This window comes from Sebastes umbrosus, chromosome 8, assembly GCF_015220745.1.
Source record: "Sebastes umbrosus isolate fSebUmb1 chromosome 8, fSebUmb1.pri, whole genome shotgun sequence".
Classification (NCBI taxonomy): domain Eukaryota; kingdom Metazoa; phylum Chordata; class Actinopteri; order Perciformes; family Sebastidae; genus Sebastes; species Sebastes umbrosus.
Window position 1 is genome coordinate 7,897,346 of NC_051276.1, and position 15,579 is coordinate 7,912,924.

Consider the following 15,579-nt stretch of genomic DNA (forward strand, 5'->3'; position numbering starts at 1 on the left):
ATCACATGCAGTTTGGGGCAAGTCATAGTCAAGTCAGCACACTGACAGCTGTTGTTGCCTGTTGGGCTGCAGTTTGCCATGTTATGATCTGAGCATATTGTTTTATGCTAAATGCAGTACCTGTGAGGGTTTCTGGACAATATCTGTCATTGATTTGTGTTGTTAATTGATTTCCAATAATAAATATATACATACGTTTTCATAAAGCAAGCATATTTGCCCACTCCCATGTTGATAAGAGTATGAAGTAGTATTAGTAATTTCCCTCTGCTTCCAGTGTTTTTTGCTGAGCTCGGCTAAACACGTCCTAGACCTACTATATCTCTGTACAGGACATACAGACTGTTCCTTTTAAACCTTCTAACCCTTAACCTTTCGGTGGAGCTCCGCTATCTTTACCATGAAAAATCTTTGCAATTTTTTTCAAGACACTTGTAGACAAAACTTTGCAGTTCATTTTGTACCTGCAGTGCATACCAAAGCCTTTACTGCACGCTGTTATTGTTGCTCAGATTCCATTTGATAAAACAAGTATTCCTCTGAATAGCTATCAGGCTGTGTGGCTGCGGTGATAATGAGACTAAAATAAATACGGCCGTGCGAGTAGCTAGACAATATTTGTCCTTGATGAGTGCAGATAGACAATGCGCTCGTCTCCAACAGCAAGACCAGCAAGATAGTGCGGTGAGTTCCTTTGTGTTCGCTATCATCACTGAGCCTGAGGAGCTGCATATTCAGGGCATTCTTCAGGCTGATGAATACCTTAACTAAAGTCTGAGTGAGATGGGAACGAGGTGTTAGACTGTCAGGGCCAGCTCATTATCTCAATGGCGGGGCGAGTGCCTGGCGCTACGCGGCTGAGTGGATGAGATGAACGACTCACTTGGATGACAGAGTGGAGGCGGGTGATGGCTGGTTGCCCTCCGAGGCTCCGTTGCTCGGAGAGCTGTGGTCGCTGTCGCCGTTGTTGCCCCAGGTGTGCTCCGGGGCGTCCTCCTTGAACTCCTGCCCCGACATGATCCGCTCTATCTCCTCCTCTGTGATCTAAAACACACACACAAAAAGAGAGGTTGGGCTTTTTTTGGAGCTTACAGCACGTCGTCATGTGTCTCAGTTCAATTGATTAGCATTGACTAGCGCCGCACTGCTTTTCACTAATATGTTGAGGAGCAAGGACGCAATCACACGGTGATACAGGGAGGCTAGAGAAAGAAAGAAAGGAAGAAAAGGAGGCATACAGGTATGTGTCTGTGTGTGTGTATTTGATTGGCTAATACACACACACCTAAAATAATAGAATCCTTGCCGGTCCGTGAAGGGAGAAAAACACAGACAAAAGCCATTTTGAAAGGCATTAGCATGCCAGAAAATGTGGTGTCTTGTATCTGTGGCCGGGGTCAATTCACTTTCATTTTCTATCAATTCAGCACACATACTGAAACAGCAATTCATTCCCTATTAATGACAGAGAGGTCCTCCCTTTCATTAGGGCTTAGAAATAAAGCCGTCTTTTAATGGAAGCGGACGTTTCTGAATGCATTCACGTGGAGCGAGCTAACTCCGGGACTGAGCTGCGAGAATATGTATAAAGTGACTCCAAGCAGGCAGAGGGTCAGCGAATGTCACGAAAACAACATTTCTGGTATTCAGCATGAAGTCAGTGATTTACCTGCACAGGCCCGATGCTTTTGTTCCTCCCTCCTGGCATGCCATCCTCCCTGATTGCTACATGGTAAAAAAAAAAAAAAAAGAAAGAACAAGAATTTAAATCTACATGTGGTCCATGAACACATCATGATCCAGGTTTAGTATCAGAGCTCTACCTAGTGGCTGAAACAAAACCACAGTGCTTTGCTTCACATCATTTATTTTTCTGTCCGGTTGAAACATAACTTTTTATTGTTTTTGTTGGCAGGCAGAGATGTTTCCTGGGAATGGTTTGTTAAAAGCTGGGAGTTAAGTAAATCTATTTCACGTGTCAAGACAAGCTTGCTTTTATCATAGTACTTGGAGAATAAATCATATAAAATGAGGCCATCAGGCTGAAGGGGCACTGATGGGTCATTTACGATCATCGTCCACTAGGAGGCAGCGTTGTACTAATTCAACCTGACTGAGCCAGTCTAGTTCTCATTGAAGCAAGTTAGGCCAAAGAGAAGCCCACTGTTAGGGTGCAGGTGGCTTCCTCCCAGGAAGTTAGTATCAGATAAATCACTCTTGGCATGTGACATGTAGTTTTTATAACTGAAAATATTTAGTGATTTAGTTTAGTTGTTACTGAACAGAATGATAAATGATCAAAAGTCTGATGACTTATTAATAGTTTTTCAAAAATATGCTCTACCAAGAAATGTCCATTGATTGTAAAGTTTTTTTGACAAAATATAGATATTGCCAAAAAGTTTTCTGCTTATAAACAGTTGTCAGTTTGATGAATCTAATGTTTTTTTTTTAATTTTATCGTAATTAGTATGATTTTTTTTAGGCTTTTTAAAAAGATGTTTACAATGTAAATAGGGTCATTTATCAGATACATACTGGGTGAAACTGATTCAAAGACAGTTATGAACATTGACAGAGCTGTGATCACTGGAGGCAGTGACACTCCTGCCAAAAGAGTGGATCTAGATTGAAGTGTATAAGAAAAACAAGCCAGCGATGGTTTGTGGGAAACTGCAAAAGAAATGGATCCATCATCTACAAAAACAGTCTGATCTGGTTCTATAAAGACTGGACTGCATATTATATGATTTTTGTTGTTGCGTTTTTATGACGATTAGTTTTTTCTTCAATTTAGTCATCTTTAAAACATGTTTATGTTATATGGAAATGTTTTATTTCTCGAGTTTTACACATAAAAAAAAAAACGATTTCCCTTTAATGAAAAAAATTTTTTTATATAGATTGTTAAAAATGTACTTTTTCCTGAAAATGGACATTTCATAATCAAAAAACATGTTTTGTTTTTTTCTGGATGGAGCCATTTAAAGGGTTCACATGAAAACTGTCCCCTGTGTGGTGTGTCCACACTTTACCTTTGCGGTTCATCCCCATCTGCAGACACTTGAGCAGGCGGCAGTACTGGCAGCGGTTGCGCTGCTTGCGCGACATCTCGCAGTTCTTGTCGCGGCTGCAGCGGTACACGCGCTTGTTGCAGATGCTGCGCTTGAAGAAGCCCTTGCAGCCCTCGCAGGAGATGATGCCATAGTGCAGGCCTGTGGCGCGATCTCCACAGATAAGGCAAGTACGCTGGTCAGCTGGATCATCTGTGGAGGGACAGAAAAAAAATGGAAAAAAAGGGAGAGAAGCATTTAGAACCATTTCCACCTACTTCTTTACACTAATTCATCCACAGCGTGCAAAAAAAAAAAAGTGGGTGCAAAAACCTCGCTGGAGGCACAAGTTTTTAATTGAGATCATGGGGGCGGTTGGGGCTTAAGCACTAGCCAGGCTAATCCAAAGGATTCTTAAGCCCTAACTCTCATTTTGTGAAAGTGGAGGTGTAACAGGCAGCAGGACAGGCAGCGGAGACGTCTTGTGTATGTTTTATTCAGCAGCTCCGATGAGAGGAGGCAGCGAGCTAAAACGACACAACCGATTTGTTTACAGTGTCTCCTTTCTCTTCTTCTAACAACAGCAGTATCACATGAAGAGGCCTCTTCCTCAGAGGTAAACCTCCGAGACCTCTTGCTCTGTCTAAAATGTTGTGATCCATCAAACAATTCAGCGTGTTTAGACATCAATCCATCTATCCAGCACCTAATATCCTTTAAAAAGCATCAATCTTGCAACTTGTTCTTAAAAATTGGTGGCAAATTTTCCAATCAAGTGCCATGAAATCCACCAGGACCAGTCCACACCAACCTCTCTTGACCTGGATGTTCCTCTCAATCATTAGCCTTCACCTTCTGTTTCCTAAAAGAGCACACACTTTTTGCTGATCACCCCAAAAACTGTGAAAAAGCTGGTAGGACAGGAATAAATGAGGGCCGTAATTTGGAACACATGTGAGAGGATATTTAGGGGGCTCGAGGTAGGAGGAAGTGGGGGGGTCTCACGCCGAGGGAATCATGTGGTACGCGATGTTCCCAACAAAGTACATTAAAAATAGTAGTCGAAATTACACTTGATGTGATGTGGGTTTTACGAGGCTGGCTGGCAGTTTGCTGACCACGAAAGAATGAGACGTTAAGACAGCGGGAAAGAGAAGAAAAGAAACGGGCTGAAGACTTAGAAACTGATTCGAAATGACGTCCGGATGTATGGGAGACCGTACGTATGTGACAGGACGGGGAGAGGATCAAAGAGAGATGGGCCCTACTGAGGACCTTCCTCGTGAAGCTTCTTTACTAATCATGAAGGTGCTCTCAAACTGTTAAGACAGCAAACTGAGAAAGCTGTTGAAAATCTTCTCTTAATCCCCCATCTACCTCCAGGCTACATAATGCACATAATCAAACTCACTAAGGAAGCTGAGAATTAAGTCAGAGCACATATTCTCTGCTTACCACAGTCTTAAGCTTTATAGCGCGCGCACACACACACACACACACACACACACACACACACACACACACACACACGCACACACACACACACCAAAAAGCCCTCCACACTGAGACCCCAACCCCCCCTGCTAACAGCCGCAGAGAGCAGATGGGTTGGACTCCATGATTACAGAGAATAGCCTCGCTGTGCAAAGCCTGGCTGCAGCAGGAATGTGGCCTGCTGCTGATCTGTGTCCTGGCTTGACTGGGATCAATCCAGGAACAGATAGAGGTTGGACTGATACAACATGCTGATGTGTAGTCAGTGGTGGTCTCTTCTTTTACAGGTTCTTCCACCCTGATAAAGATAGGGCTGTCGCCGTGAAGGGATTTCCCCTGCAGTGATAATGATCGGCTCAACAGCGCGATATGCGGTATTATTGTAATTTTATTTTAATTTTTTTTTGCAAATTACTTAACTTATCCCAATTTTAGTGTTATACAAATAAGCTTTATTGAGGCACAGTGGGTTTTTTTTCAGCTGAGACACTTTGGTTGCGTCTGGTTACTATGATACGGAATATCGGCAGAAGTAAAAAATGTCAGCACAAGGTAGAGTAGACTCTGGATGAAGGGAAGGCTGAAACACGTGTAGGGAGAAATGATGACCCGCCGGTCTATGTGATTTCATTTCTCCTCAATTGTTATTGTTCAGCACTGCTTCATGTAGGCTACCTACATGAAGGATGTGACGGTTGGTCGTTGTGGTATTTGTCCCGCCCCTTCCTCCACTGTGATTGGACGGCTGGGTGAAAACTGACACTGATGAGTGCAGCGTTTGACCCAAAGTTGAACATTTGTTCAACTCATGGCGACTAGAAAAAAAACACCAAACACACAGCGCTCGGCGCAGAGTACCTCGTCACACTGTTGCCGTGGCGCTCCCATTGCAATGAATACAAAAAAAGGCTCGTCAATAGCACGGTATTGCAATATTGCGACAGCCCTCGATGGAAGAGATATCATTTGTAATGTTGGTTGCATGAAATAGGAATTTTTTAAAAGAATGAATAGCTCAATATAACTGCTTTACAAAATATCGGCCAGCAACAGCCATCCCAGTAAAAACTAAGTGTTTTTCTATTCATAATATGAGCGAGCAAGATTTATTTTTCATTTCTGTCGGTCGATGGAGAACTATACATCTGGATTTGCGGTGCCTCCTCCCTCGCCGTAGCTGTGTCACAGGATAAGTGGGGGTGAGATTTGTGGGGCAGGGAACGTTGAATGGGCAATATCAAAATAATGAAACATGGAACCGAAGCTACTAATCAATACACCACCAACAATGAGAAGGTTCTTGTGGTAGATATGAGATATGACTGCTACAAATTCTGCTATTTGAGTTCATTTCCGAAGGTTTTATTTTTATTTTTATTTGTGTTAACTAGCCATTTAGCCTAGTACTGGAATAAAAAATAAAAAAGCAATATCTTTAGTACTGCTGCATCGATTCTGATGGTTTTTTTTGTCCGTAATGAGTCCGACAATGTTTTCTTTTTTCTTATAAAACATGCTTTCTGAAGGATTCTACCTCAGCCAGGACTCCCACATGGCATTGGAAGATGCATCTGGAAGGTCATGAGATGATTCACCAGATAGAATTACTGGATTATTTTGCCTCTTTAGGCCTTTAAAACCTTTGAAATAAAATAAGGACAATTATTTTTTGGTTGAGCTTGTCACAACAACTGTGCACATATCTGATGACAAGGGGGGGCTCAAGTAGACGTGGCTAAAGGCCTTGACACACCAAGCCGACGGTCAGCCGTCAAACAGTTAGGGGCCGTTGGAGAGCGTCTCTCAGCCTAGTCTTTGCAGTGCGTCCAGCACAGTCAGCTCTATTCTACCCATGTCGGAGGTTTTCCGGCTGACTCAGCGGCGGAGCTCGTCGGTGAGAGAAATCACTCTGATTGGCTGCTCAGCTTAAATGAATTGGAGCACGAGAAGAGAAACGGAAGTGAGGAAAGCAAGCCAACGAGTAAGGTCAAGAAGACAAACATAGAAGGATCTTCTCATGTTTCATCTACATCTCATCTGATCATACCAATACACAGATATTGTCACAACAACATGGCTGTCTGGAATGAAGCTGAGTGAGAGTGGTGTGAAAATGGTGGACTCCTCATTCTCTCCAACAGTCCCTTTTCATTTTTCAACATTACCCCCTTTGTTACTTCAGAAGAGCAAGCTAACTTTTCGTTGCATAGTCGCTACAATTATTTAACATTTGAGGTCTTGATACTTCTCGAGTACACTCACAGCCCAGCTTTTTGTTTTGGGTTTTGATCAGGAGATAAAAGCCTCCTGCAGGACCACTGGTTGTTGGTGGATGTAAAGAGCTGTAATGACAGCAGCATGTGTGCTTTCATAAAGAGAATGACGGAGACATGACAGGTCTGTGGCTGCCGTCCAGCAGGTTTACGCGACCTGCTGAGCCTGGAGATTAACCTGGACATGTGATTAATGTAAGACTCTTGTGTAATGCAACTAACTGCACCACACACCGGCGGGACCTTTACCCTCCTATGGGATTCTGTGGTTGGGAAGTCAATAACAGAGGCAGACAAGCAGGTTTTGCTGCCTGGCTCAATGAGTAAAGCAAGGCACTGACTGTACGGAGGGGTTTCAATCCCCGCCCTACTAACTGACCCCAATCACTTAGTGGAAGCCGTGGTCACACTACAGGACTGCACTGGTCAGATATCGTCACACACTGCTATCATTCAAAAGCATCTTCCCATTGGTCCAGATTGTGGAGGGATTCAGACCAAAGCCTTCAGGAAGGGCGCCGGGCTTTGAAGAACATTTTCGTAGTGGCCGAATGGTGAATTACGACTTCCGTGTCCGTCACGTCATGCCATTGGGCCCAAAAATACTTTTCCCCATAGACTAACATTGGGAAAGAGTCGTCTGTAACTCGGCGGATCTTTTTTTTTTTAGGTATATCAACTTCCCAGTATGAACACTTGGAACAGTCCTTATTTAAATCATTATGTCCTAAAAGATGTAAAATGCACTAATAGCCGAATCCAGAGTTATTTCACTTCCTCCGTTCATGTGAATGAGGAGGCATGGTTAAACAAAATGCTACTGCGCCTGCTCTATGGGCCCAACGGATGCGGAAGATCGCCGGATGATCCAGGTATTTTATAACTCGGCAGTCGCGCCATTTTGGCGTCATGCGCTACTGAGCAACATTCATAGGAATGAACGGGAGCCCGCCTCGAAAGCTGCATCCAGTTCTCTTTATACATCCATGATTTAGACATGCTGCTTTTGTATCACATCATCTGCTCCAAATAAAGTTACATATTACTGTTGATTATTATTATTATAAGACAGTACTATAGTTTAATTAAAAATAAGTTAAAGCTTCAATGAAGGCTCTGTACGTTTGGGAGCATGTTGTCTTGATTGTTGAGCTGCTACTAACCATTATTTTGATGATCTATATTGATCTGTTGAACATGCTTTCAATCAATGGATTTATCATTAATCCAAACAATGTTTGAATACAATAACAAATGACTGTTTCAGTTTTCACAGAGCGCAAAATTTGGCATTTTTTCTTTGACAAAATACTGACAGATGCTTGAGCCTATCACAGTCAGGTAGACTTCCTGTTTCATTTGGATGCAGATGGCCGCCCACCGACAGCCTGGTTCTACCCAAGGTTTCTTCCTGTTAAATGGGAGTTTTTTTTCTTGCCATTATGTTGTACCAAGTTCATGCTCATGGTGGATCTCTTTTTGGGTCTCTAAATTATAGAGTACGATCTAGAACTGCTCTATTTGAAAAGCGTCAAGTGATATCTGTTATGATTTGAGGCTATATAAAAAATTAATTGAATTGAAAATAATGGCTGACGTAACAGATGCTACATCCATGTTTTGTACCATCTATGATCATGTTAAAGAGTGTGACTCTTGAGCCTGTTGAACGGTTTACCTCAGGGGACACGACTAGAAGAAACCTGATATTGTGACTGTTGTCAATGGTTTGACCCGGTCACCCATCACTGATTAAATGGCACAAACGTTGTGACAATAAACAGGCCAAAGTTATATCATCGTTTATATTCAAATGAGCAGGATTAGGGTTTTTTTGTGTTTGTATATAATTTAAAGGGCCAGCTCCCTCAGAGGCATGTGACTGAGCTGAGAGCTAAGCCTCCCAGAGAGGGGGCGGTTGGGGGGTGGGTTCTATAGCAGGCTGCAGGTTTCATGTACTAAAGGTAATTAGAAGGAGGTGGGGTGTACATGGCATAAAGCCTCTCCTAGATAATGAATGGTGAATCGAGGACTTCTAAAGCCCAGAGACAGATTACCATTTAAATGGTGTGAGGTTTAAATTTGCTGCCTGCAGGGCCAGCCACACTGTACAGAGACAATGGGGCGTCACACAGTGAGCCCATCCTGGGATTAGAATTTAACTATTTTGGTGATTAACTCTACACAGCACAGGGGTTAAGGCGACTCGGGGAGGAAGCCCCATCAGTCAGAGAAATATCCGTGCTGCTGTTGACTTTTTTTTTTTTTTTTAAGAGCGCAAAGCGTGACCTAAACTAAGCGCTTTACAGAGATGATTAACACGGTTCCATCATTTAAAAAAGTCAGAATATAGGATTTAATTAGGGCCACAACTAATGGTTATTTTCATTATCGATTCAGCTGCGGATTATCTTCTTGTGTAAGATCTAAAAAAATAAATAAATATAAAGTGAAATTTCCTAAAAACCTTATTTTGTCCAACCAACAGTCCAAAACCTAAATATTTTTATTCAAACAAAGCGCATAAGACAGAGCAGCACGTCCTCACATTTGAGAAGAAAGTGAAACAGGAAATGTTTGGCATTTTTGCTTGAAAAATTACTCATAATAATATAATCAGAGTATGAATAATGATAAAATAATCACAATATTTGCTGATTAATGGAGTAATTGTTTCTGCTCTATAAGTTATACAGTACCTAAATCAAAAGAATTAACTTCATGAAGATCACAAGTAATGCTTGGATTTGCATTTAAGGATTCAGAGTCCTATAAAAAATAATTTATCTCCAGATTTTAAAGTCTTGAGCTCCTTTGTGGGTTTATTTCCTACATCTTAAGGTTTAAAGAAATCGTTAAAACCCAGTGGATTATCTCAAATATGCATCTTCTCAAAAATTGAAAACAAGGTTGCTTTTCTTTAAACACTGTTGGACATACTGTATGTCATTTATAATCGTACTTTCAATGAAAAATCAGCGATGATTGTGAGGGATTTTTGGAGCATGATGGAGAACTTTCTACTTTCTAAAAATCATTTTAACCCTTTAAAGCGGGTGGCCCTCCAAATAACGAAACAAACTGACTATTTTAGCGATTCATTTGGACTTATCACACTGTTGGACTGCCAGACGGTAGGCAGACGAGCAGGGTTTCCTTTTTGAACCAAGAGAACCAATCTCATCAAAAGGTGAGAGTGTAATCTGTTGATACTGTTTACTGCAGCATGTTGTCAAAGTTCTACACTGTCTCATGGGAAGAACGATGGATGGTAAATGGGTCAATTGAATGCATTTTGTCACAAATAAATAGGCAGTTACAAAATAGGTATATTACTAAAGAAGGTGGTAAAGTCCTCTGTATTCATTTACAAGAGTCTTCTGCTCTGAATGAACTTCAGGATTGGTAACACAGAGCACAAGTGGGAGTCGAGGGGCAGTTCGGCACAGATTCAGCTTAAGTCTCAATAAAGAGATTTTCAGCTGCTAAGCTTCAGAGCGACACCTCCATGGAGCCGCCGGAAAGGAAACCAACTTCTCACCATCCTCCTGTCCTCGCACAGCAAAAAGTGCACTTTCAGCTAAAAAAGAAACCCTGCTTTTACTGTATAGTGTTCACTTCTACATGTTACTGTAAGTAGAGCTTATAGCATGAGGTCATATGAAGGACCCCTGGCATCATAAAACATGAGGAAGATCAAATAAATGACACCTCCTCCTCAGCCAGCCATTTGTCGGCCCATGTGCTCATTCAGGGAACACATTAAAACCATATATTTCACTGGCCACCCTATGTGAAACGCCTGACTTCCTTCATTGAGGCAAAAACACAATGGCTAATAGTTGCCTTCACTCGGGCTTATTTGCCAAATCTATCACCCTGTCTTTCAAGTGCATGGCCACCATATAATCAGGCCGATTCACACCTTCACACACTTGATCTCAGATTGTCACGTCCCATGTCTCCTCCTCCTCCTGCCTGTAGATGACAATTAAATATTCATGGCATTTACTCAAGGATTTCACTTGGTAAAGGTTCCGTCTGCAGCGTGTTTGACCCGGAGTCTGTGGCAGTCTGGCAACACAGCTAACATGTAACCCAACTCTTCAGACAAAGCCGTCTGAATTCAATGTAGTGACAGAGCTACGAAAGATTGATACAGAAAAAAAAATTCCAAAATAAAAGCATATGATAAAAGTAGGACTTAAGTGAGAGCCAAAATGTAATATTGACATTTGGTGCATTTTTAAAATGGTCAGTTCGGCCTAATTACTAATTGTCTCACTTATCCCTATAGTGGTAGGTTTGGAGATATCTGTCCGAGATTTCTGCCTCCGCACCGATGCAGTGGAAGAGGATAGAATTTAATTTGTGTTGTCAAATAATTTAAAAAAATGACACCCAACAGAAAGAGTTTTCCCCAGAAACAATGTACCAGAACACCCTGTAAACCGTAGTTCCACTGAAAACTGCTCACAACAGGGTCTGTGGATTATCTAACTGGGGCATTGTTTTAGGACACATAGCTGTTGTAGTCTTTAAATGTATTTGAGCATCATAAATGAAATTCACTTCATCTCTGTTGTAGATATGTTAGGGGCAGACATCTGAAAACCTGGACAAATAAAGAAAAACTAGACATATGGCTGGATACAACTTTATAAATAAGGAATTTGGGGGTGAACTGACCCTTTAGAACCAACTGCAGCGACTTGGGTGCAATGCTGTGTAAAACAGACATTTCATGTCATATCTGATCTACTATACGTAAAAAAGAATAATTCATCAGATTCAAGAGGTTACATGGTACTTTGCTAAAGAAAGGTAGAGTCTATGGTTTGAAATCAACTGAAATCAAGGCTGTAGATCATGTGATCATTGCAACTCTATCCATAACAGCCCTGGCAAGTTTAGCCAACATGGAATAGGGACTTACAGTATATCTCAAAATACATTATTTTAACTGATAGATGAAGCCAGCAGAGACTTTCAAGGGGAATTCCACCAATTTTACACATGAAGGTCAGTTTACTAGTCGTGAGGAGTACTACTCAGCCTGTTGAAAACAGTTGCATAATGTCTTCTGTGGCTCTGGAGGGGCTGCGTCAATTCTGAGACAAGAATGGCATCTTGCCCGATAATTACCATCAGGCTTATCTCAACTTGTGCTTGGACACTACACATTTTCAAACACATAGCCTGCGTTACAAACTGGGGAAGTGGAGTTTGAAAGATGTGGCCGATTACCAGGCAGGGAGGGTCTAACAAAGGATGACCCTAGTTGCATTATGGGAAATTTAGGATCCAGAGTTTTTGGAGCTTCACCCATACTATGCACTAAAAGTCAGGATAATTAAGACTCTGTCTTGCTTCCATTTTTTTTTTTTTTAAATCTGCTGTCTACTAGAGCTTGCTTATGTGGTCCGACATGCTAGTGAAGTCAGTAAGCATGTAAGGGTTGATTTGCAAAGACTTTTACATTTTTAAAGTTTTTGATTGTTGCTTAATTTAGAGGTTACAGTTAAATGGTCGAAGCCGGAAAAAAATGTCCCCACAATTAAGGACGAATTTTGAATGAGAGTGGATCATTCTGCAATTTTGGAGAGGCTTATTGGGTAAAATAACCTAGAAATGACTGATAAATTAAGAAATATTCAGTTTTCTGAAATTATTGTGGCGACTCCCTCTGAGGTGACGATAAAGAGTTATAAAAGCAGTGCTTCATCTTGAACTCCACCCAGTTTCTCTCTCTCTCTCTCTCTTCAGCTTGGGTGCAGAAACCCCCGATGCTCTGTGTCACCCCTCCACACAAACACACTCACTCTCACCCCCCTAAGGCCCATTAAAGGCTGCATTGTTTCCCAGGGGTCAGCCTGGGTTTCATTCCAAACTTTTAACGCAAACCAGGAAATGCAAGTCAAGCATTTTAAGCCCCCTGTCGATGGCAAAGACAAACGGCGCTCTTGTTTCCCAACTGCTCCCAATATGCCCCAACAAATGTTCACTGTAAGCCAACGGATCCGAGTGAGATGTGCATCACTTGTCATGTGGAACTATAAGGAATAGTCTTTGCATTTCACACAGAGGAAAAGAGGTTAAATGTAAAGAACAGCATGATTTCTTTTTCTTTTTTTCTTTTAAATCAGTCGAGTGCTGTCCTATAAGACTTTGTCATGCTCTCCTACGGGAAAGTTTAAACAGTGCCCAGGTTTCACCATCTCGTTAACCCTGTGTGATCATGCTGAGAACAGAGATGTGTCGTGGCCAAATCTCCCTATTGTCCACACCCCGCGCACACAAAGGCCGATGTATAGTGTAAAGCAGCCTTTTGAGAGGCTGACAGAGCAACAAGGCCTGCTGCTGAAGGGCTTCTCTCTTCAGGTTTTGTCTCGGGCTTTCCATCACAATCGTCATCCCCAGCTGAGACAGGGAGCGGGGGTTGGAGGAATCTGCTGTACTTTTCCGCTGCTGGAAGCCTAACCCTCCCTCCTTCTCTCTCAGCCTTTCGTCCCTTTTCCCCCTCCTCATATCTCTTCTTCTCCTTCTATCTAACTTATCTCTCCTACCTGGGGGTGAGGGAGGGAGGGGAGCACCCCCACCCTCCCCCAGACTATGACTGGTATGTACATGTACACCACACATCTAACGCATTCACAGAGGTTAAAGGCATCTGAAGACCCTCCATGACTCTCAGATCCAGCATTCCTGGCAGCCCACACTGTGATGCTAATCTTTAAAAGTTACGTGCATGGAGTTGCAGATTGGGCTCATCCCAGAGACAATGGCGACCTGTTGACATTGCTGTCTTGATAATATACACACAGGCTTAGAGGCTAAATCATTAGCATTGAGTAATACCACACCAAAGATAGGCTATATGTGTTAATGTTATGCTAATATGAGCCACATGCGATGCCACTTTGTTGAATTACGTGAGAGTCTGGCTCACTGTCTCAGCTCTGTTTGCATCTGAAAAGATCATTTATATGTTTGTTTTTTAAAATTCCAAATAAGAATTTATGTCTTCATGTGGAGAACTTGGTAAAGAGTATTCTTTTATTCATACATTTAGACTGATGTGCATGTGAGTTACTCTAATTTAAAAAAAAAATGAGTGGCCATCTTTATATCAAAGACCTTATCAATAGGGCTGGGTATATCTTGAATATTTTTTATACTAATGTTAATACATCAATCTTCACAACAAATATCTTTTTCTGATACTTTGAGATATTTGTTTTTCTAAAAAAACTTTTAATTTTACAAAAAAAAGCTTAGTTACAGTCTCGAAGATCCCCGTTTCGTTTTTTTGGCGGCACCTATGGTGATAAGTGGTAATTTCAGGTGTGTCGTCCAGTGTCCCGGGAATGTCGCCACAGACACCCGGTACCTTAATACTGGGAATGCAAGGGCTTACATCATGAGCCACAGGCTCAATCACCTCATTCAGTCGTCAATAGTGACTTAACAGACATTTACTTAAATGAAAATCTTTAAGATTACTTTAAAGTTTAAATGTTTAATGATATAAATTAAATTGTCTAAAACTTACAAATTTTGGATTTCAATCAGGAACAATCTGATCAGCAAATAAGTAATGAATACAATAAATCTGACCAGACATTCAATGCCAGATTCGGTATTTAACTGTTTTTAATACTCACGATACGGACACATTAAGGTCAGTAACAAAGAAGTATTGAGGTTCAATACCGAGCCCTTATTATTAAACAGGTTAATATCGATTTCTTAAGTGAATCTCAATAAGGTTTTGACCAAAATATTGTTTATTTTCACAACATCTTTTAACATGGTTTGACGTTTTCCCAACAGAAAAAGGTAGAAAAGCTACCGAAAAACAGGAAATTGCCATTAAACTATTATCATACTTATTGTTTTATGACTGAAGTCAGTTCATTTACAGTACATCTGTAATTTAATATATTTAACGCTAGTATTTTCTGTTATTTACTGTAAATTAGAAAAAAAGTAAATGGAGTTTGGTGCATATCAGATGATCACTCATGAAAGAATAAAACATGCTTAGTAATGCTTGTTCACCTCAATTAATGTTCTCCTTTTAATAAAGTTTGAATGTTTTGTTTATGTTGTGCCATAACAATTCATATAATACATGTTCTTTTTTTCTATTTAACAAAGAAAGAGGAAGAACTGTGGAAATGACGCACTGTTCTAAGCCTGTGCCCTGTTCCTCCTTTCCTTTGAATTGCAGAACATGAAAAACAGCTTAAAAAGACGGCAGAAACTGGTTTAGGCCCTGAGCTTCTTTTCTAATGTTGGGTCAGGCACATGCTGATATGAACCATGTGGTGAGTTTTACAGCCCAGGCTTTGTGATACACACTCGTATAAAAATTCTGTTAATGAATGTTGAGACACCTTCATTAATAGGAGGGGGGTGGGGAGGGTGGGGGGACTTCCCAGAGGCCGCGGAGCCAGCAGGATAAACTCCCACTGATGTTTCCCAGCACCGACCAAAATACTGTAAAATGTCCACCAATTAAAGAAACATGGAGCTTGTTGTGCCTCAGCAGATCATTTGAGGCAGATGTGTCTTTCCATAAAATAAATAAGCAAGAAGAAAAAAAAAAAAACATTTGCAAAGATAAGTTCAAGCCTCTGTGTGCGTGTGTGTGTGTGTGTGTGTGTGTGTGTGTGTGTGTGTGCTGGGGGGAAGGGTGAAGGGTAGTTGAAATAACACACCCTTAAAAGACAAAGATCTGCAACATGACGTGTGTG

The 15,579-nt window shown here is 41.3% G+C and overlaps 1 protein-coding gene across 3 annotated transcripts in view; it reads right to left on the reverse strand.

The window, feature by feature from the left end:
- Window positions 1-15,579, reverse strand: part of nr6a1a (nuclear receptor subfamily 6, group A, member 1a) — a 101,874-nt gene that overhangs the window by 10,166 nt on the left and 76,129 nt on the right. For all 3 annotated transcript variants that reach the window (XM_037778250.1, XM_037778251.1, XM_037778252.1), the window contains 3 exons: window positions 3,036-3,266; window positions 1,670-1,725; window positions 884-1,044 (listed from right to left, as the gene is read on the reverse strand). In XM_037778250.1, the coding sequence (XP_037634178.1) occupies window positions 884-1,044; window positions 1,670-1,725; window positions 3,036-3,266 (448 nt within the window). The remainder of the gene's footprint in view (window positions 1-883; window positions 1,045-1,669; window positions 1,726-3,035; window positions 3,267-15,579) is intronic.